Below are 23,378 nucleotides of genomic sequence, written 5' to 3' on the forward strand. Positions count from 1 at the left end.
AGGGCGTCCGGCACTGCCAATACGAAAAATTATCACACATCATTTTCCGTACCGAGGGACAACCAAGGAAAATGTTCAGAACGTGGTCAAGGCGGAAAATCTCTAACCTGTGTGCTAAACCCCGCGGCATGCGCTGCTCTTACAACAAATGGACGGCACTCTCCAAGACGGCCGTGAAGATCTTGTTTCATGTCCGACGCTGTTAAACAGTCGACGAGCTCTTGGCACTCCATGCATATGTATTGCTTGTAACCTCCCATTGGCGCCTTTCCGACTTGACAATGATCTGTCCATAAAGTATGTATTTAGATTTTAAAAAGCCGGAATCGTCCACCGTTGAGATATAATTTGCCTACCTGGAATGCAGAAATTCACCGGACGTCTTCCAGACTTCAGTACGATGTTGTCTGCGGAAGCACACGCTGTAAAACGAGTGCTGCTACATATCAGAGTAAAAAGTATTCCTCAGACTACGATATCCAGACTCTAAGGCATCGCTGCAGGCCCGTTAGCGACTCGATGATCTCAACCACCCGCGAGTGCGTAACATCCATGATATAATGATTTCGCTACCTGCTAACCAACATGTGACCTTTCTGTGGGTACCGGGACATAGAGGCATCTCGGGAAATGTCCTTGCCGGCACCCTTGCGAACGAAGATGTCCGTGTACCAATGCCTCTGGAAGTGTCTCTGGCATTAGGTGATGTTCTTCTTGTAACTTGAGTTCCGTTTCCCATGGCAGAATTAATGGGATGTTTCGCATGCAAGCCACATGTACAGAATCAAACCAACATTCCAACCATGGGCGACGTACCATCAGGGGAACAGGCATAGAGAACTGACCTTGGTGCGTTTGGCATGTGGGCACACTCGTCTCGCCCACGGCCACCTACTCATCCCCTCTGTATCACCGGTCTGCGAGGCTTGTAATGTCTGGCTTACAGTAGAACACGTACTTGCTGGATGTCCTGCTCTTTATCGCGAACGACACCATGTAGCAAATTACTTGTTCATACAACGCCTCCTCCACGCCCTCCAAGCGCTGCTGGCGACAATAATTTTCCCTGAACCGATCTTGTCCTGGATTTCGTGATTAAAATCACCGTTGGGTACGAAAATCTGACGTGGACTGATTCGCCACTGAACTCTTCCTAGCCTCGTGGTACGTACGCCACAATGCTGGAACAAGGTAACGGGGCCAAAATCAAACGTAACCAAGCTTTACTACGGGTTTTCCTCCACATATATGCGATAAAGTGTGATCTTGAATGACGGGCCTTGTTCACCATGTTTCCGTATTGCCCAGCCTATCACGCACAAATTGCATATGTATGGTTTATAACCGTGTGTCACCTCTCTAAAGAGGTCACCCGACTTCGTCAGGAGGAGCCGGTTTCGTATGGATTAATTAGGGGAGCCCGCTTCCTCTCTTGGCGGATACCGTAAGTAAGGCCATATAAAAATGACCCACCGAGCGCAAATGGAGAACTTCCATGGATGACTATCGGAGGGATAGTTATTCGTTGAATAATTTTCCCCCCGGAAAAACGGGCTCTCGGATGGTGTTCTTGAGAGTCAAAAAGATTTTCTTCTTTGGTGGACACTTGTTCCTTGTTTGAAAAATGATCTGATGCTTGAAAATCTTTATGGGCCTGAAAAATTTTGTTCGAAGGGTGCTATCCCGCGTTTTTCCCCTGCATCTCACCTTCAAAATCGCATGGTATTACAAACTAAAATGTCATTTTCGATGTTCTCAGATGCCAGAGATTGATCGCCCGTCCTGCTCTTCAGAGAAACCGGGTCTCGTCGCTGAACAAATCGTTGATACTTGAAGCTGCAGACAACATTACGGACATCGCTTTGGGCGTGCAATCAATCTACAGTTCAGGCAACCGTCAATTTTAAGGTGTTTCTGTGTCGAATTGCACCCATCTTCGGTCGGGTTGGTCGTGGAATATCCCTTTAATTTCTGCTAGTTTTGCTTGCTTTACTCGGCTTGCGTACGTTTTAGGTAGATATGGCATGCAACGATTCTGCTACCATAGTCTCATATATAGCGCTGTTAACAGTCAGTCCGTCTGGTGGCGGCATGAAATGAATACAGAATTGTCATCACTTAAATAAACAGATATACAGCATCGCACATTGGCCGGAGTACAGTATTCTTTTGGGCGTTCTCCTGTTTTGAGTGCTCAGTGTCAGCTGACTGGTGACGGCAACCGGTAGGCTTTTCAATTCAGCCCATGATATTTTGGCTAGTGTATTTTGCGTTGCGCACAACGTGATGTAGTTCATTTTAAATTGTGTGATTGGTATCACAAGAGTTTTGTAACTGGCTGCATTTGTTTATTCTTGCAGTGGTACGCGCATAGCTCATGTATTTATCATACATTCCATGTATAGTTCATGTAATTCAGTTGAATGATTAGTGTGCTGTGTGGATGGCAAACCTGCCATTGTGCCCCTGAAAACATGGATATTGTTTAGGTTTTCCATATCCAGCAGCACATGATGCATCCCAAACCATCATGCTAATCAGCTGAGGCAGCTTCACTGGTATGCCACTTAAAATCAAAAGTTGCCTTGAACTTGCTAATTTGGTGGAAAAAATGCTGGTGCTGAAATGTTAAACACTTAGCTGCTTGTTCAAAGCATCGGTTTCTCTGGAAGTGACAAGATTAGTGTGCTACACAATGTTAACATACTATAAACCATGCTTCGAAATAGCTTTCTTGAAGGTCATTTTGTGCAATCTACATCCTATCTCCCCTTTTAAGGCCTAAATCATGCTAATTTCTGAGCTACAATGCCCACAAAATGTGCAGAATATTTCAGGAAGACTTTTCAAAGTCACCCAAGCATTCACAACTAAGTGAGCTTTTTCATGATATTAATAAGCATCATCATATTTATTATTATATAAGCATGATATCACTGATGCTTTAATATCTTCAAAATGTTGAAAATTCCTTTAAGGCTCCCACTTACACCAATATATGTTTATTCCTACTCCTTATTTACCTTATGTGATGATGCAGTCTTTCAAAGCAAAATTTAGAAGTGCTTCATGAATTTTAAACCTGCTGGTGCACATCATTGTTTTGTCATTGTACTGTGTAGGCAACAAAAAGTAGCATCAGACCTTTCTGAGACGTGTGCATTCCGATACATCCTTGGAGGCTGCTGCAGCCAGATGACCCGCAGGCACAGATGCACTGCTCTAACCGTGACCCGACGACCGTCTCCAGCGGACGCCCGGGGCAATGCTGGGCGGCGCTGTCAAACTGGTGCGTGCGGCGCTGGTTGCGAGCCGGCCCGCTGCGTCAGGCCGCCCGCGCGCTGACCGGGCCGCCGCCGCCTGTGCCGCTGGCCGGCAGGAAGGCCGCGGCTAGCCGGCGCACTGCTGTGAGTGGACGGCTCGGGTCCTGCTACCGCGGCCTGTGATCGAGGAGTGGACCGCATGCTGTCCTGTGGGGTGGTGCCGCGTGTTGTTAACACTCATCTGGCCGGCTGGGTGTTGGTTATTGTTTGATCCTAGGGCAGAGGGGATTTGAGATTAGTGATAGTGAGTTAAGGCATGATGTTGTGTACGGCAGTTTTCGCCGGTATGTTGACAGAATGATCTCTGGACAGGTGACGCTTTGTGTTGAGGTCGTTTCGGTCGTACCCTGGTGGACTGTGTGTGGGCACGTGTCTGTGGGTCGCGATGCCGAAACCGGCTGGACCCGCTGAATTGCTGTTGGGTTGCCCGGTGTGTCGGTGTGGTTACCGACCTGTCGTGGTGGACTGGGGTCGGCACGCGACCCCGTGTACTGGTGTCATCGTTTGCTTGTGCAATGAGCTGCCAGCCTGGGGTCTCCTCCTCGTTGAAATTAAAGAATGAGATTGAATTCTACCTTTTTAGATGGGTAGATCCTCTGAGTCAGACCTTACACTTAACAGCAACTGCGGGAGTTCGAACCCCTCCCAAGCGATCGTGAAAATTCCAGGTCAACGGCAAAAATTTGTTAGCGGAAGTTAGGCGTGCCGCAAAGCTCGGCACGGTCCGTCCTGCACCTCTAACGTCACCTGACCTTAGTGAAGGCCGCTGCCACCGTCCGTAGACCATCCCAGTCAAGGGCAAATAGCGAGCACATAAAGGACTCAAAGTCACCTTGTCACGGCTTGGTGGATCGGTAGGCAGGTGCCCTGACCAACTGAGCTGTCTGGAAGGAGGGACTCAGTGTTGCTGCATCTTGCCATAAGGGTGCCAAAGCATGGGGCGTACTCCGGGCCTCCGTCCGCCGGGCCTCTAACGCGCCTCTAACGCGCCGCGCCGCGCCGCGCCGCAGCCCCGGCCGTTCGTCGACTGGCGCAGACTGAGGGTGACCGGCGGCCACGGCGGCAATGGCTGCGTGTCGCTGGCGCGCGTCTACCGCAACCCGCGCGCTGGCCCGGACGGCGGTGACGGCGGCGCCGGTGGGCACGTCATCTTCCAGGTCAGGCGCGACCGACGGTCGGCGCCGTCCAGGTCCAGCGTTCAGTCTTCCCGTCTGCTCGACTGGGACGGTCAGGCCCTCCCAGCCTCAGTTGGATCCAGCTGGTGTATCCCTGGTTATGCTGTTTGGCTTTCCAAGGACTCCTCTAGTTAAGCCCAATGAATTTGCAAACCATGCGTGGGGCCTTTCTGTTAAATCTGCTTTTTGGGCCTGTCATGTGTTCGTGCTGCCCCTCTACACGGGATGGGAGGGCTTCCGTCCAGCCTCCCAAGTGCAGCTGTTGATGTGTTTTCCCAGGCGAGTACCAATGTGAAGGGTCTGGGCCATCTCAGCTCGGTGCTGACGGCAGAGCCTGGCGAGAAGGGCTTCCAGAACGACTGCCACGGCAAAACGGCGCCGCACCTAATCGTCCAGGTCAGCCCGACGGCCACACCCCGCCGGCGCAACACGGCAGCCAGGCATGGACATGGACTGCGGTGGTTTCATCACTCATCTTTATTATCACATGGAGTCCTTGCTGCCATAACTCCATGCCCACTTCGATGCGGGAAGCCCTAGCCAGCTGGAACGGTGCTGACAGCGGGCCCCCTCCGATCGGACTGCGCTACGTGTTTCGGCCGGTGAAGCGGTGCCCTCCTCAGCCCCTGGCCCGTCCTGACTCAGCTCCGCTGTCGGGTCCCGACAGGTCTGGTGGGCACTATGTTCCAGTCAGATGAAGCGGTGCCCTCCTCAGCCCTGGCCCGTCCTGACTCAGCTCGGTCGGGTCCCGACAGGTGCCGGTGGGCACTATGTTCCAGTCAGATGAAGCGGTGCCCTCCTCAGCCCCTGGCCCGTCCTGACTCAGCTCTGCTGTCGGGTCCCGACAGGTTCCGGTGGGCACTACGTTCCAGTCAGATGAAGCGGTGCCCTCCTCAGCCCCTGGCCCGTCCTGACTCAGCTCCGCTGTCGGGTCCCGACAGGTGCCGGTGGGCACTATGTTCCAGTCAGATGAAGCGGTGCCCTCCTCAGCCCCTGGCCTGTCCTGACTCAGCTCCGCTGTCGGGTCCCGACAGGTGCCGGTGGGCACTACGTTCCAGTCAGATGAAGCGGTGCCCTCCTCAGCCCCTGGCCCGTCCTGACTCAGCTCCGCTGTCGGGTCCCGACAGGTGCCGGTGGGCACTGTGTTCCAGTCAGATGAAGCGGTGCCCTCCTCAGCCCCTGGCCCGTCCTGACTCAGCTCTGCTGTCGGGTCCCGACAGGTTCCGGTGGGCACTACGTTCCAGTCAGATGAAGCGGTGCCCTCCTCAGCCCCTGGCCCGTCCTGACTCAGCTCCGCTGTCGGGTCCCGACAGGTGCCGGTGGGCACTATGTTCCAGTCAGATGAAGCGGTGCCCTCCTCAGCCCCTGGCCCGTCCTGACTCAGCTCCGCTGTCGGTCCCGACAGGTGCCGGTGGGCACGACGTTCCAGTCAGATGAAGCGGTGCCCTCCTCAGCCCCCTGGCCCGTCCTGACTCAGCTCCGCTGTCGGGTCCCGACAGGTGCCGGTGGGCACTATGTTTCCAGTCAGATGAAGCGGTGCCCTCCTCAGCCCCTGGCCCGTCCTGACTCAGCTCCGCTGTCGGGTCCCGACAGGTGCCGGTGGGCACTACGTTCCAGTCAGATGAAGCGGTGCCCTCCTCAGCCCCTGGTCCGTCCTGACTCAGCTCCGCTGTCGGGTCCCGACAGGTGCGGGTGGGCACTATGTTCCAGTCAGATGAAGCGGTGCCCTCCTCAGCACCTGGCCCGTCCTGACTCAGCTCCGCTGTCGGGTCCCGACAGGTGCCGGTGGGCACTATGTTCCAGTCAGATGAAGCGGTGCCCTCCTCAGCCCCTGGTCCGTCCTGACTCGGCTACGCTGTCGGGTCCCGACAGGTGCCGGTGGGCACTACGTTCCAGTCAGATGAAGCGGTGCCCTCCTCAGCCCCTGGTCCGTCCTGACTCAGCTCCGCTGTCGGGTCCCGACAGGTGCCGGTGGGCACTACGTTCCAGTCAGATGAAGCGGTGCCCTCCTCAGCCCCTGGTCCGTCCTGACTCAGCCTCCGCTGTCGGGTCCCGACAGGTGCCGGTGGGCACTATGTTCCAGTCAGATGACGGCCAGCTACGCGGCCAGTCTGGAGGTGGAGGGCGCCATGTTTTGTCGCGGCCCGCGGCGGCGCCGGCGGCAGGGGCAACAAGTACTTCGCCACAGACACGTGAGTGACGCTGTGGGCCGTGGTGCTGACTGTGGGTTATGGTGGGGGCTGTAGGGTCGTGGTGCTGACTGAGCCATGGTATTAACTGTGAGCCGCGGTGCTGACTGCGTTATGACGCGAGCTGTAGGTCGTGGTGCTGACTGGGCCATGACACTGACTGTGGGCTGTGGTGTTAACTGTTTGCTGTGGTGCCAACTATGGGTTATGGTGTGCGCTGTAGGTCGTGGTGCTGGCTGGGCCATGACACTTGCTGTGGGCTGTGGTGCTGACTGTGGGCCATGGTACTACTGACTGGACCGTGGTGCTAACTATGGGTTATGGTGCGGGCTGTAGGTCGTGGTGCTGACTGGGCCATGACACTGACTGTTGGCTGTGGTGCTGACTGTGGGCCATGGCGCTGACTGTGGGGCCGTAGTGCTGACTGTGGGCTATGGTGCTGACTGTGGGCCATGACGCCGACTGTGGGCTGTCGTGCTGACTCCCCGCCGTGGTGCCGACTCCAGGCTGTAGCGCTGACGCTGTGCCGCGCTGCCGCAGGAACCAGACGCCGCGGTTTGCCGAGCTGGGGGCGCCCGGCGAGAGCTTCGTCTACGCGGCTGAGCTGCGCACCATGGCCGACATTGGGCTGGTGCGTGACACCTGTGTCATGTGACACGTATCGCAGGGCTGTGCCTGCTGCGTGGTTCATTTGCTGGTAACGCGTGCATTTGATCGCTTTCATCGAGGCTATGCAACTCAGAAGATGCATTGTTGTAGCGTGTAAACTTAAGTGTTTTTATATCGCCATAGATATCGAACGGCTAATCTCACTGTCACATCGCGTCAGATTTTGGATTCGTCCATCAGAGGTAGCGAGAGCGGCATTGGGCGTTTCTGCCGCTCTTCACCTGAACTCCGCTGACGTCCCGCGGCCGCAACCCAGCCGTGGTTCTTCTCGTGGAAGCTGGCCCAACCGCTGCTCTCCCGACCCTCCCTCCGTGGCTTCATCTGACCCAGTGGTCACTCCCTGCTCTCCCTCCGTGGCCTCATTGGCCCAGCAGTCACCCCTGCTCTCTCTCCTTGGCCACATCTGATCCAGCGGGCACCCCTGCTCTCTCTCCGTGGCCTCATTTGACCCAGCGCTCACTCCCTGCTCTCCCTCCGTGGCCACATCCTGCCCGGCGGTCACCCCTGCTCTCTCTCCGTGGCCACATCCTGCCCGGCGGTCACCCCTGCTCTCCCTCCGTGGCCTCATTTGGCCCAGCGGTCACCCCTGCTATCTCTCCGTGGCCACATCCGACCCAGCGGTCACCCCCCTGCTCGCCCTCCGCGGCCTCATCTGACCCAGCGTTCACTCCCTGCTCTCCCTCCGTGGCCACATCTGACCCAGCGGTCACCCCCTCCTCTCTCCCCTTGGCCACGTGACCTAGCGGTCACCCCTCCTCTCTCCCCTCGGCCACGTCTGACCCAGCTGTCACCCCCTCCTCTCCCCCTTGGCCACGTCTGACCCAGCGAGCACTCTGCGACCGTAGCTGACCCAGTCATAGCTCCTCCAGCCCTCTCTCCGCGATCACAGCTTACCCAGCGGTCGCCCCTCCCGGTGCGCAGATCGGGTTCCCGAACGCGGGCAAGTCGACGTTGCTGCGCGCCATCTCGCGGGCGCGTCCCAAGGTGGCGGCGTACCCGTTCACCACCCTGCAGCCTTACGTCGGCATGGTCGAGTACAGTGACTACGTTCAGCTGGCAGGTCAGCTCCGCCCCACAGGCATGGCTAGTCTTTCGTGTCAGTGCGAAGTGGTGCCAAAGTAAAGCCACGAAGTACCTTTGGACTGCCTTGTTCAGGTTTATTTTGCATAAGTTCCATGCCGCCTTGTTTGCTGTGTACACGTCCAGTGCGCCCGCTTTGTCGTTCCTCGCGCTGTTGCCTACGTATGTGGTTAGCCCCTATCTGCGTGTGTAGGGTTGGATAATCATCCCCAGGAAGAACCCGGTCATTGGTGGTAGCTACCCACCGGCTGAAGCTGGACTAGTCAGCCTGTTGAGCTCCCAAGTGTCCTCTGCGCCTCTTGGTTTTTGCTTTTTGGACTAGAGCCCTTTCGACCAGACGTGATCATTGCAGGGCTATGGGATGAAGGAAAATGGTTAACGATGGGACAGACGTGCATACGCCTGGGGGGCCAACCGCCAAGCTTTAACCCGCGCATGCGCGAGTACCCGGCCGGGGCCTCCATTCTCACGGGGTTTTCGGCTCACTCGTGACTGACGCATGCGGCCTGCCCTGGACAAGCGGGGTGCCGCGAGGATGCAGGATGAAGCAAGATAGAGGAAAGAAGGACGAATACGTCTCCTCTGCGCCTCACACGACCCCCTGCCCTCTACAGTGGCCGATATCCCGGGGCTGATCAGGGACGCGCACAAGAACCGCGGCCTGGGTGTCGCGTTCCTGCGCCACGTGCAGCGCTGCACGTGCCTGCTGTACGTGCTGGACGTGTCGTGCCGGCCGGCCGAGCAGCTGCGCGTGCTGCAGCACGAGCTGGACATGTTCCAGCCAGGCCTGGCCCGCCGGCCGCACGCGCTGGTGGCCAACAAATGCGATCTGCCCGGCGCCGAGGTCAGTCCGCCGCGGCAAGGTTAAGCCTCGGTCACGTTCGTGGCCCGGTTAGGTTATGCGGCCCGCGCAATCTTAGGTGATTGCTCGCTTGTGTGAACGCATCGCTCGCTGGAGCCGTCTTGCTGGATGAGCTGGCGCCACTCGACACTAGCGGATGATATGACGGCTGTGTACTTGGGGACAGGGAAAGCAAAAACTGTTTTGCGCTTTTGGCACACCTTCGGACGATTAGATGGCAGATCGCATCACTGATGACATGGCCGCTCGTGCCGTGTGTCCTTTGTTTCATCGTGGCCCAAAATTTCAGGATAATCTGGAGGAGCTGCGGGAGGCGGTTGACATGCGCGTTCTGCCCATCTCGGCCAAGATGGGAACCAACGTTACGGAGCTCTTGTGTTATCTGAGGACACTGCATGACGAACACAGCCAGCGAACGGAGGCGGAGGCGGCTGTGAATGACTTGTGATCTTTGTGAGTGGTTTTGTAAGGTTCCAAATAAATGTAACCCAAATAGACTTCCATGTACTTATGCTAAGCGCCTTAACCCTGGACCCTCCCCCCCCCCCCCACTCCCGGGATTTGGCAACTTGCTTGGGGAGTGGGCTGCTCCTGACCAAGCTGAGATACCAAACACGTTGCTGAAAACGGTGGCGTGCACGAGACTCGACTTAACACGGCCTGAGGTAGCAGAGAGCCCGTTTTAAATTTTAGACGTTAATCCTGCTGTCATTTGAGGCAGCAGGCGCTTGACCTTGCTTGTCCCGATGGCTACCAGCTAATGATCTTAAAAACCAGAGTTATTTTAGAGCCACCATACTGCGTCGCCCTCTGGAGGGCAAGCATGCCCTGGTCACGAAGGGGTGAGGGGTCACGGGCGCATCCGCTATCCCCCCGCCAGTCGCAGCGCTTACTTAACGTTTTACGCCGCGGTTAGAACCAGCACCGTGGACTCTCACTATTGCTATATTTAGCTATATTACTATTGCTATATTCCCACGTATATTGCTCCTGTCCTAGCTGCTACAACTCGTACACTTGGACGCGTGCGGCGTATCACTGAAAACCCGCAAGATTCAGATTTCCTCCTTCCATAATACTCATACGTTAGATGTTAGAAAACACATCTTTTACAGAAATTATTTTGCGGCGTCGCTGAATGCACCCTTGCAGTAACCTGCTCTATGCAGTGAAGCTGCGTGAAAATTTCTGAAACCACAGGCCAAGTACTCAACAAGACGACTCAGGGTTCCAAGCCAAATAGCTCCTACACAGCGTCTGAAAGACGTTGCCAAGCCTATTGGAGAATCGTTCCACCGTTGACGTCCGTTCATGGGGCGCTCCGCTGTGCCCTACAACAGACGATAAATAGTGGACACATGCAGGTTTTTTTGTTTATTTCGGCATGACAGGCGATGACATCTGAAAAGGAAAACAATCATCATGTTAGAACCTGAGAGCAATAACCATTTTGCACAAACGAGGACAGTATTAGCAACAAGGCCTACTGACGCCATCAACTTCAACAGGTCTTCGTATATAAACCTACCACCGAAACAGCGGTTCGCAACAGAGCGGCGGCGTTTGGAGCACGTAAAATGCTTTCCAGAGGTACGAAACTACCGCGAACCATTCGCAGCCCACAACTGTACTAAACCGCAAATACACCATACACACCCATCAGCATCTATGGCAACCCCAAGCAGTTAATAAACAACTAAGACCAATTGCGAAACGATCGTAGTGACCACAAATCAGTCCTCAAATCACGCCGAAGCTACCAAATCCAAATGGCAGCTGCACTAATGTCACCAAATTGAGATCAACGAATCTGAATAAAAGCTGCCGATGCGAGCGAGACGAGCATATCATGGCCATACTGGTCCTATGATATTACGAAAACCGGACACAATCCGCACTTAAACAAGGCTTATTACTTTGTGTCCATTGTGTTGTTGACACCACCATCAGAAAGCAATCAAGAAGATATGCTGGGGCTCACCTCAGTAGTTCCTGCAAAGAGAGAGAGGTGTCAGTATAAGTTATGAAGATCCTTGCTGGTGTACCATCAGTTCTAACCTTGCACACCACCGATGCGACCTATCTGTTTTATTCTGACAAATGGGTGCAAAATGGCCACTGCAGTCAAAGTGCCACCAAACCCAGCTGTCGTGGGATTAACATTACAATGGGATCAATGTTAGCTATCTGAAACTTTTTTGGCAGTTACAATTTGCCTGCTCATGTGGGGAAGGGAAAGTCAGGCTTTTAACATAAAACACCTGAAACTGATGGTATGCCACTGAATATGATCCCTACATGGCATATTCCAAAAGCGACCACTTCCATTGTAGCATCACACCACCAGAAGCAAAAAAATATGTAACTGGGCCTTAAAGCCCCCAAGTCCCAACTGACCAGGGGGTAGTTATAACCCAGACATTTTTTTCTGTATCTGGGCCTTAAAGCCACCAGGTCAAGCAACAGACCAAGTGGTAGTTATAACCCAGAATGTTGCACATCTCTAAGTACACACATAAACTTCAAGCAAGACAATGACAACAATAAATTGCACAACAATTAGACTTAGCACAACATGCTGTTTTTGCAACTGGTTCATATTACTGTGCCATGGTAAAGAGGAATACAAAGGACAGCCACAATACATAAGTTACAATAAATAGTGTAACTGACTGGTTACTGGCAATTACAAATTGGAGTCTCAGGGCATGTTGACTGCAAGTGGTCATGCACAGCCAAATGCCTGGTAGTTTGACTTGACAACATCCCACACTGATTTTTGGTTTGGGCACATCTGAGGCAGCCTGACCCAACCCAGACTTTCAGCATGTGATCATAAAAAAACTCCACCAAGTGCTGGCTGCCCCAAGAATTAGCAATGCCGATATTACAAGGATAATTCTACACATCACCAACCATAACAAACAAAACAGACATGCAACACACCTACTAGATGTGAGAATATCAGACAAGTTCTTGCATGGTGTCCGCACCACATCCCTGCCACTCACTTTGCAACAATGCCATCCTTCTTCGCCAACCGCGTGAGGCAGTCGTCGGACTCTCCCATGCGTCGGATGTACCCGCAGATGGCGTAGGTCTTGCTGTCGCCGGTGTAGCGGCCAGTCGTCGGGTCCACGTCAGCAATGTTCAGCTGAATGGAGGCGTGGTCCTTGGCCGCAATCAGGCGGTTGCTGGCCGAGCTGGGGCGACAACACGTGATTAGAACGGTGTCGTCCTTGGCCGCAATCAGGCGGTTGCTGGCCGAGCTGGGGCGACAACACGTGATTACGAAGGGTGTGGTCCTTGGCCGCAATCAGGCGGTTGCTGACCGAGCTGGGGCGACAACACGTGATTAGAAGGGTGTGGTCCTTGGCCGCAATCAGGCGGTTGCTGGCCGAGCTGGGGCGACAACACGTGATTACGAAGGGTGTGGTCCTTGGCCGCAATCAGACGGTTGCTGGCCGAGCTGGGGTGATAACACGTGATTACAACAGATATCATTTCAGGTTGCTACAGGTGTGAGTGAGTTGGAAATGGCCATCCAGAAGAAATGGGCATCCTGACATGCAGTGGCCACAATTTGGTCAAAGTGAGAGCATGAGAACATGCAAAAATGCAGGGTGAACTTGTATTGATGTGTCAAAACACCATAGTAACCCTGGATGTGCGTACCTTCCACATAATCTTGTTTATTACCATTTATTTGAATAAGATATTCTGGAAGCTGGGCATACATAGCAGACTGACCCCTGGATACACCTGACCCAAGTCCACATTCTGCCCAAGTTCAGGCATAAGGGTGCATTACCTACAGCTCCTTGCAGCCTGGTGTCCCAACCAATGTTCAGATGGGTTCTGCTTCGGGGGCATAACAGCTGTGCCCTCAGCTCTCACATGGGGGCTGGTTTGCATCCTGGTTGCTCCATGACCCAGGAATGCCAATATGGTCATCACAGCCACCGGCATTTCATAAAAGGGTCTGTTTCACGATGTTTATAACGTCCTGTTTTGATGTCAAAGGTTGACACATCACGGTTGAAGGATAGTCCTGTACCTGGGCCTTAAAGCCCCCAGGTCCAAACTGACCAAGAGGTAGTTATAACCCAGACATTTATTGTATCTGGGCCTTAAAGCCACAAGGCCCAGATGCAGACCAAGTGGTAGTTATAACCCAGTCATTGTGCCATTTGCAAATCATGGCAACCCTTTGATGAGGATTTTGATAAGCACCACAATGCACAAATGATTTAAGTCAAAAACTTCACAAATGTTAGCATGTTAGCATACTCAATATTCCATGCTATTCTACATTTTAACAGATATATAGCTTGAAAATATTAATGACAAAACCTAGTAGATTTGTGACATCAATTGGACCACACAGGTAAATCACACCACACCTATCATGGATATGTGCCCTAAGAATTTTCACCATGTATTACAGGTGCCTTTCTTTCATACTTTATTGAACAAGAACATAAGATAAGATTGGAGGAAAATAATGACAATGCACATAATAAGGCAAAGGTCAGAGGAGGGCTTGGATGGAGTGGGGAGCAAGAACACACCAGGCAACTCATGCCACTTTAAAGGCATGATGAAAGCCCAGGGGTATCCAAATTCCTAGGTCCAAGAGCAAACCATTGCAGGTTTTGATAATATTTTGGAAGAGGGGCAGAGGTGGGGCTTAACCCCCTATTTAAGGCAGCTTATCAAAATTTGGTGGCAGAAATTATTCACTATGAGCATTGACAGCATCATGACATGCTTATGCAATGTTCACCAAGTCCACCTCAACTCAGTGAGTTACATCCCTATTCAGAGCAGGATTTTATGTGGCCTCAGTACTTTGCTAGCATGATTGCCATGGTTCGGTCAGGGTGTACTTTCCTACCTAATGTTAGAAAAAATCATTGTACACCATTCGTCGTGTTTAAGGCATGACATATCGTAAATAATCTCAAAACAGGTAGAATCATGCTCCTACCTTCGAATTTCAATAACTTCGATGGCGGGGCCCCCAAGCGCCGCGCGCACCGCACCGCCTGGACTCCCCAGCGCCGTTTCCGCGTTGCCGTTGCGTAAATACAATATTTCTGCGTAGCAAGAACTGTACAAAATGTACGGGACCAAAGTAAACCATTCGTCATGTTTAAGGCAGGACAATCATAACCTAACTGCGAACCATAAAAATATTTACTAACATAAACCATATTTACCATAACCATATTTACCATATAAACCATATTAACTGCGAACCATACTATAAACCATAACTATAACTATTAACTATACTATATAAACCATACTATAACTATAAACCATATTTACTGCGAACCATAAAAATGTATGGGGACAAGGTAGCAAGAATCCATGAATTTGATCCTCGACGCCAACGGGACCATGGGTTGCAGGGGGATTGGGTGGGGAATGTAAAGCAAAATGAGAACTTGGCAGCTAAATAAAAGCTCACTATATGGCACCTATATATGGCATGGAACATGGATGCCAATGAGATGCTGGGTTGAAGGGGATATAGGGTGGGGAGGTAAGGTTAGGTTAGGTTAGGTTAGGTTAGGTTAGGTTAGGTTAGGTTAGGTTAGGTTAGGTTAGGTTAGGTTAGGTTAGGTTAGGTTAGGTTAGGTCAGGTCAGGTCAGGTCAGGTCAGGCTAGCTTAGCTTAGCTTAGCTTAGGTTCTGGTCTATTCTCAGTTAGGTTAGGTTAGGTTAGGTTAGGATATGTTCTGGGCTGTTCTGGCCTGCGTGTTTCATAAATGTACCTCAACTCGATAAGAAACGATTTTGGTTGCTTTATTATTGATACCTTGGTCCCGTGCGACAACGTAGAAACGGCGCTTGGAAGTCGAGGCAGTGCGGTGCGGGGCGTGCGGCGCTCGGGAGCTCGCTATCGTATTTATTAAAATTTGAAGGTAGGAGCATGATTCTATCTGTTTTGAAATTATTTATGATATGTTCTGCCTTAACACAACAAATGGTTTACCTTGGTCCCGTACATTTTGTAGAGTTCTTGGTAAGCAGAAACATTGTATTTACGCAACGGCAACGCAGAAACGGCGCTGGGGAGTCCAGGCGGTGCGGTGCGCGCGGCGCTCGGGAGCTCGCCATCGAAGTTATTGAAATTCGAAGGTAGGAGCATGATTCTACCTGTTTTGAGATGATTTACGATATGTGCCGCCTTGAACACGACGAATGGTGTGCAATGATTTTTTCTAACGTTAGATAGGAAAGTACACCTACACCCATGGTTCACATGCTAGATTACAGCATGCCTTGTACTGACATGGAGTATCCTTTTGATTGAATGGTCCCTGCATCCCTCCATCACATACCTGATTAAAATCCCATTCTTTTTAGAGATGAGCTGCACTAATGAAGTCATGCAGCAATAACATCTTGGCAACAATTCCAGCACATGTACACTTCAAATCTGAGTACTGAGCCCACATTTCAAGAAACTATGGCACACATCAGCCCTTCCAAAAAATAATCCACCTGAAGCACTTTCAAGCTAAAATACTTAGAAAATTTTACACCATTTGACCTGACCTGAGTTGGCACAATCTTACTCCAAGTTCAGCTCACTTGTCATACACACATGGCTGTGGAAAATATACAGAGGATTGACAATAAGAGAACCTAACTAGCTTCGGGAGCAGGTGATACTGTAAAAACAAGCAGGACCTGCAGCAACACTATCAAAGCTCATTTAAACAGGTTGTGCACATGAAAAACATGCTGCAAATGTGCTCTCGACCTGAACAGGCAGGTGGAAACAGCAAAAACACAACTCAAAGCACGGGTCGTTTCCCCGCACAACGCAATCCACTCACCACTTCCTGGGGACATACATGTCCACAAATTCTCCGGACTCGTTCTGCATGGTTCAGGGCTTATTGTTACGGGGTCCTGAGACCGCAAGCTGAAAGAGGATACAAACAGATGTCAGGGCCGATACTTCTAATCCAAGTTCTGAAGGTTGCAGCATATATATGAGATAAATGTAATATATCGCATTTGAGCATCACACCACACCACATATATGCATAAAGCAACACAAAAACACCACAGCTACACACCGCGCCGGAATCAGTTCAAAAAGGACGAGTTGCGCTCACTTCCGCAGTTGCCGTTTCTAAGCTCAAAATATCACAACAGCAAAGTTTTAAGGACAATTTCACTTGGAATGAGCCTCACCTTCGGAAAAATTCATAGATGTGGTCTCATTTTTAATGAAAAAAATTCCCTAGAATGAGCAGCAACACGTTTGTGAAAATGGGAGTGGGAATATTAGATATACTGTGAACATGCCTACCGCCTAGCAGAAACGATGCATGATAATACCCACTGCTCTGACTTCTTTGCGGATATTCCGATCTTACGCTGCCTCAGGGGCGGATCCAGGATTTTTAAATGGGTGGTACCACGCTTCATTGCGGTGCCCCGGGAGCTTAGTGTACCCCGCACAAAAAGTCCCCGAATTTCGACCGCGTCATTTTCAGATTCTCATTTTGTAATCGTTCCGCCGGTTTGGACCACCGAATTGGTCCGCGGATCTAGCTCACTGAATTATGTTTAGCGGCAAATTTAATGTTGTTAGTGTTGACCTTCTGTCATGGGCGTAGGATCAGGGGGGACAGGGGCCCATCCCCCCCCCCCACTTTTCGAGGTGGGGGGAAGGGCAGCAATGTTTACTGCTTCCCCTCCACACTTTTCAGATTCAGGTTGCATTTGGCTTACTTTTGCGCTGCATTAAACATGCATGCTGATTAACCTAATTCACCAGTCATCTTTCTTAAGATGCGTCATCTTTTTCGTTTGCTCATTGGCCATCACTTAGTGTTACAGCCGCAAGGCCGGCGCCGCACGGCCTGGAGACTGCAACGCCGGGCGTCGAAGCTGTTATTGCTACGACTTGCGAGCACGCCTGCTCAACACCATATTACATAGTTTTATTTTCGGTAATCAGCTCTGACAGGATCTTGAGCATTATAAGACGAACATCGGCTAGCCATGTTAATACAAATTATGAACCACATTTCATCTGCAATCCGCAGTCAGGGAGAGCTGAATATCTCTGAAGAACACAGAAAAAACATGGAACTCGAGTCTATGTGAAAACCATCGTTCTGCCTGCCGTGATCAGGGATGTTGTTGCGTCAGTTAGAGTCCCTGTGCTGATCCGGAGCTAACTGCGCGGATAATGACCTCCGGATCGACCAGGAGATCCCGCCTCGTGCCACAAGAATAATAGCCAGAAGACACCTCGCGATGGGACGGAATGGCCCTTCAGCCCTTGACCGGAAACGGTAATGTACCCCTGGTGCTCTACTCAATAGTGAAGGGAATAATTGCCCGGAAGGGAATATGGGGTCTCATTATTGTTGAGTAAAGTTGGGCTCTCATTATTGTTGAAAAGCACGGGTCGAAATGAATTAAAAATCCGAGCAATGTCATGCCAGGTTTGCCTGAGAGCGGTCATTTCTTCCAAGATGTATTATTGAAACAAATTTCATCAAAAGGCTTGAACACGCCCACCCGCAACCTGGAGAGCAAGGACAAGGATGGTCTGGGTTGCAATTTCCGTAAAACCGATAGGTTTCGGCCACCACAAGTGCCACCAGACGGCGGACGCGTGTTAATCTGTCTTCTGGACAGATAAATAGCTGCGGAAACACGAAAAATAGAGATTTTATGTTCACTCTTCCAGTTCAGCCAACAGATTCCAGCCCCACTTCGCGGTGCTTTAGGGGCCAATCCGTACTTTTCAATCTAAAACTTGCACGCGTGAAATATGCAGTCAGAATGCCTTCTAAATACAAGATATAATGTCATAACGCGTCCAAGGATACTTTTACAGAATCGGCGTCATTTTCACGCACCCGTTGGCCACAACTTAATATTAGCTGCTAGGCCGACGCTGCGCGGCCTAAGAAGACTGCAACGCCTGGGGGCAAGGCTTGTGTTTCTTAAACTTTCGAGTGCGCACGCCCAAAATTACACCGCACAGCTTGTTTAACTAGTTGATTTAAGTGTCTAAAGGTAATCATTTCAAAAGCGTCATCATTTTCGTCCACTAGTGGGCCACAGCTAAATATTAACTACTGGGCTAACGCTCCGGGGACTATGGAGACTCCAACGCCCGATGTCGAGGTTTTTTGCTAAGATTTGTGAGCGCGCATGCTATGCACGTTACATAAATTGCATCACCAATCGATTCTGACTGAGTGGTGAACATTTTCAGACAAGCATGGCGTGGTCATGTAAGTACACATTGTTGACCACTCGATCTGCGATACAATTTTCATCTTCAAATTTGGATAAAACATATCGATCTACAATCTACCTCTGCGATGTCCTCAATGTCTGAAGAACCCAGATAAAAATTGGCAAAGCTTCTGAATTCTATCGGTTTAGAAAGAGTCAGCTAACTATTGTAAATTAAGAGCGCCGGTAATTTCTTCCGAGCAGTCGTTCAACGCCTCATTTCTGCAGCTTGTTGACCTCAAGATTAGCTTACAAGCTTACAGTAGCTTCTGGTTTCTGTTCTGGTTACAGGGTAAAAATAACAATAAAACGGAGAAAACCGGGTCATTTGTTAACAAGTGAGCCATATCCGGGGATTTTTTTTTTGGGGGGGGGGGTGGTCACCATAAGATGGGCTTTTCTCAACCTTGTGTTCCCTTTTGGCACGGCTCTGGCTACGCCCCTGCCTACACACAAAAGCAAATCAAGTCGCGCACGTTGCATGATGGGCAATGAGGTGTCCGTTGGGCCAATCCATACCTAAGGCGGGGAGGCTATTTGTTTGCGATGGTGTTATATAAGGGAAGATAATTCGGGGAAAATACTGTTGCAGGTGTCCAACACATGTTTCATACACCAGTAGAAGTAACGCTAATCCAAAGGCACGCAACAAAGTAGCCACACGATCAGCTCGCAGCCAATCATGCGGGAGACATCCAAGCCAGGGCAGTGACCACCGACGGCGGACAGGGGCAGGGCCCAGATAAGGAACATATGACAGATGGGCCCTATTATGTGGCTTGACTCTTAGAAGAGAATCTCCAGTTTTGTGGACTTTGTCACATTGTTTCTAGCAGTTTCAAGCTCCCGAGTTTGTTTCCGCCTAAAATGCTACGACAAGTCTTATTTCTTGAAAAGCAGCCAGCGAAATAAAGGCCCATGAAAAACCTGGCATACTGTGAGCCATCGATCCACTTTCAAAATTCTCGCCAGCCTATATCCATGCCGTATTTTGGCATTTACACTGTGGAGGCAAAGGCTTCCTTAATGACCCAAATTACCTACCCGCTCGTGGAATTTCGTCTCCTCAGGAAAGACAATGTTAAAATTGACAAATAATCTAGGGAAGCTGGATAGCCTTAATTACCAAATGACAGATAGGTCGAATAGGCAAGATTGAGCACCAGTGATAAGCAGCTCTAGATGCATGGCTAGCATAGTAGCCATGACATTTGTATAAAAAGCGATAACAATCTCCATTCCTACCCCCCCCCCCCCCCTCCACCCCTCGGTCATCGGGCTCGCTTTCCAGAAAAGTCTCTGAAGTACACCCTGAGCTTGCCCCCCCCCCCCCACACTTGTTGAAACGTTCTTGCGCCTATGCCTTCTGTGATTGAGAAAAAAACCCAGAATTGCTGCCCAAAGATACAGTTCACTTACTTAGAAGCAAATAAAATTAAGTTGAGCAGCATTGGAATGGTTGCATCAAGTGATCAGGGTCAAATTGCAATGCTTTAATTGTGTCTTTTTGTTAATTAATAACGGCTAGGGCTCCGGATTTTCTCGGAGTTTCCCAAATCAGTTACGAGGCCTGTGGTTTAAACGTCGGCACAGATCGACACAGGTGGCCAAAAATTTGTGTGATATGCCTATTCGTTGTTCGGCAGGGATGGTTCGTCCTTTTCCAACAACCCATCAGCAATAATTGTACCAAATGGTTATAAGCTCGTGCGCTCCCCAGGGGCCGATCCAGAGGAGGTGCGGCCATGGAGCCATGCCTCCCCCCCCCACCCCCACCCCCCTTTGGGCCGCGAAGGAGCCCGTAGCCGGACGGACGGACACAGTTTTTTTACACGAAACGCAGCAAAATAGACGTATTTGGGGTTCCACATGATGAAGAGCAGTAGCAAGCAAAGGTGAAGGCCCATGAGTAGACAAGAACCATGCTCTACTGGTCGTGATGGTGTTGACTAGGAGGTTTTAAAGCTCATCACGTTGTCCAGAGATCTTACACTGCTTCCAGGCTCTACATGTATACCTGGAGTCAGTCCGATCGTTAAGGAGCCTTCTACGTTTCCCCTGATTTCTTTACATTCGCTCGAAGGGCCCTGCGGTGTTATGACTCTTCCTGCTGGCGTGCCGGGGAACTTTTGTCAATCAGGGACCTTCCCTCGAAAGGCTCTATACGCTATAGCCGGAGGCCCATATGTTGATCTGCCGGAGTATTCTCTGCTGCTCAGGGGCTCTTTTCGTTGGCCTCGGTTGAATACCGACACACTAACAATATGCCCATGGGCTCTCTACATTGGTGTAAAACTCTTCCAATTCCTGTCACTTGCTTAGGGCCCTGCGTTCTTCTCGGAGGTCCACCTGTTAACCTGCTTGGGCGTACTCGGTTTTTCGAGACCCTCCAAATTAACCTGCTCAGGCACACTAGATTGTTCGGGGCCCAGGACATTGTGTTTTGATATTTGAAAGTAGGACCTTACGTTCTGTCGTGAGCGAACTGCTAGCCTCCTTGGGTACACTCGATCTTTCGAGAGGCCTCCACGCTCGGTCTTTGGTATTTTTAGTTGAATGAAAATTCCCATGCTCTTGTCGGAGCCCCTTCAGATTATCTGCTCCGACATACTTAATCGTTCGGGGCCATCTACATTGGGTCTTGAGTACTTGCTATTTAAATACATGGCCCTATGTTCTTGCCTGGGGCCCTATATGCTAACATTCTCCGGCCCACTCGATCGTTCGGGGCCTTCTATAGTGTGTTGTGAGTATCTCTTATTTAAATGGAGGGCCCTATGCTCTTGTCGGGGCCCTATCTGTTAACCTGCTCTTGCCCACCCGATCCTTCGGGGGCCTCCACATTGTGTTGTGAATGTTTGTTATTTGAATGGAGGGCCTTATGCTCATGTCGGAGTCCTATCTGTTAACCAGCTCGGGCACGCTTGATCATTTGGGAGCCCTTTATATTGGGTCTTGGGTACTTTCTATTTGAATGGAGGGCCCTCCGTTCCTGTTGGGGTCCCTTCTAGTAACCTTCTCGGGCATGCTTGATCATTCCAAGCCCTCCGAATTGTGTCTTGGGTATTTCTTATTTGAATGGATGGCCCCATGTTGCTATCGGGGCCCAATTTATTAAGCTGCTCTGGCCAGTGGCGGATCCAGCAGTGGGGAGAGGGACACGGAGCCATGCTCCATTGTATCTTGAGGGGACCTTAGGCTCCGAAGGGGCACATAAGCGGCCGAACGGACGTAGTCTTCTAACACAAAACACATAAATTGGACGTCTTGGGCCTCCAGACGACCAAGAACAGGTGCAAGCGTAAGTCAAGAGCCTGTGAGCGGTTAATTTTTCGTTGGTTGGGAGGGTGGTGATTGGGTAAATTTTGAGACTCATTTTGTTGTCCAGAGGCGTTACGCTGTTACCAGGGCCCTATATGTCCACTTGCCAGGGCAATCCGATCGCTAAGAAGCCTTCCACGTTGCCTTCATCTCTTTGCATTGCCCCGTCGAGCCCTACGCCGCTACAGGGGCACTGTCTGCTAGTATGTCTGGGCACTTTTGATCGATCAGGGGCCCTACACACATTCGTCCCATTCGCCTAAAAGGCCTACACGCTTTTGCCCCACATTTGGCTACATGTGCCGGGGTACACTCAGCTGCCCATCCTATTGTTCTCGGGTTCCTTCCACTTGCTCGGAGGGCCTTCTGCTGTTGCTAGGGCCCATATAAAGTAAGGAACCGAGCTACTCGATGATTAGGAGCCCTCTACATTGATCTAGGGCTCTTTCCGTTTGATCTCATTTGCCGAGGACCCTTCAGTCATATCGGGTGCCCGTTTCTTGACCTCTCCGGGCACTCTTGATCGCACAGGGGCATCCATTCATGAACACCGGTCTTTGATAATTTCCCCTTGCCCAGTAGGCCCTGTGCTCTACCCGGGATCCCATACGTCAGCCTGCCGAGGCACCTTCGATCGTTCAGGGGCCCACCATGTTGGCCCTGGTGCCTTAGCCTTATAGCGGCAGTCGGATATGCGCCGATGAAGTTTTATGCGTCATTGTCGAACATTATTTTATGTGCTGGCCGATGTCGTATTGTGTCAGTTCCATTCGTGACACTTGTTATGCTTGTTCGTCATGTTTTTAGTGCATTTTGAATGCTAGGATATTGTGTACGCCATCATAACAGGCGAAGCAAACACTCTACATGGGTCACCAGCCATCACCTGACAACATCGACGAGGCGGCTGGCAGTAAATAAGCTAAGAAACAAGTTCATGCTGAATTCGTATGGCATTTAGCAGCCAACTGATGAGGGCCTAATAAATGGCACAAGGATCCAATAAGACACATCGGGGCCCAGACGAAACGGGTCGACGGCCCCTGTTCAGTACCGGGCCCCTGGCTGATATCGTGTCTTTCACTGCCTCACTTTGGCCCCTTTCATAAATCACCTTCTGGTCACAGGGTCCGACTCACGCAGGATGTCCTATGACAGGGCTCCCTGGCCGGTACAGGGTTCCCCATTGTCTCAGGGATTCCGACCAATGCTACAGGTCTTATGACAGACACTCGTGGGGTCTGACCTTGACCTTGCTTGGAAAATGCCCCCCCCCTCCCCCTCCCCTTGGCCGACATGGCGCCGACTGCATGGCATTTGCGTTTAGTGGGCGGCATGAGGACATCCAAATCGGGGGCGGGGTGGGTGGGGGTGGGAAGCTTGGCGCAGGAGGCCCTCTTGATGAATGACGTTTGTGGGCCCTTGCCAACAGGACTGGGGCTCATTAACATGTCATCCGACCAGCCATTAGG

General features: G+C 51.2%; 2 protein-coding genes across 2 annotated transcripts; one reads left to right on the forward strand and one right to left on the reverse strand.

The window, feature by feature from the left end:
* Positions 1-3,345: 3,345 nt before the first annotated feature.
* Positions 3,346-9,789, forward strand: LOC119114542 (mitochondrial ribosome-associated GTPase 2-like; the record flags this gene model as incomplete). The annotated part of the gene is given in 10 exon segments (XM_037238636.1): positions 3,346-3,407; positions 4,334-4,480; positions 4,778-4,894; positions 6,558-6,599; positions 6,601-6,630; positions 6,632-6,690; positions 7,228-7,318; positions 8,278-8,416; positions 9,051-9,280; positions 9,588-9,789. Coding segments are annotated over 10 exon segments (1,076 nt in total), but the record flags the coding sequence as incomplete, so codon positions are not given.
* An 857-nt stretch (positions 9,790-10,646) lies between these two features.
* Positions 10,647-16,436, reverse strand: LOC119114544 (40S ribosomal protein S21). The gene is made up of 5 exons (XM_037238639.1): positions 16,398-16,436; positions 16,152-16,240; positions 12,310-12,501; positions 11,280-11,290; positions 10,647-10,699 (listed from the first exon to the last, which is right to left on the reverse strand). The coding sequence occupies exons 2-4, from the start codon at positions 16,199-16,201 to the stop codon at positions 11,281-11,283; spliced, it is 252 nt and encodes an 83-aa protein (XP_037094534.1). The 5' UTR covers positions 16,202-16,240; positions 16,398-16,436; the 3' UTR covers positions 10,647-10,699; position 11,280.
* Between the last annotated feature and the right edge of the window lie 6,942 nt (positions 16,437-23,378).

Source organism: Pollicipes pollicipes, unplaced genomic scaffold, assembly GCF_011947565.3.
Source record: "Pollicipes pollicipes isolate AB1234 unplaced genomic scaffold, Ppol_2.1 Scaffold_2565;HRSCAF=3011_pilon_pilon_pilon, whole genome shotgun sequence".
NCBI lineage: Eukaryota > Metazoa > Arthropoda > Thecostraca > Pollicipedomorpha > Pollicipedidae > Pollicipes > Pollicipes pollicipes.

Bases quoted from the DNA above. Each gene is read 5' to 3' on its own strand.
- LOC119114544 (XM_037238639.1), bottom strand. From the start codon at position 16,201: ATGCAGAACGAGTCCGGAGAATTTGTGGACATGTATGTCCCCAGGAAG. The intron at 12,502-16,151 runs GTGAGTGGATTG...TTGTCGCCCCAG, and splicing joins ATGTATGTCCCCAGGAAGTG to CTCGGCCAGCAACCGCCTGA.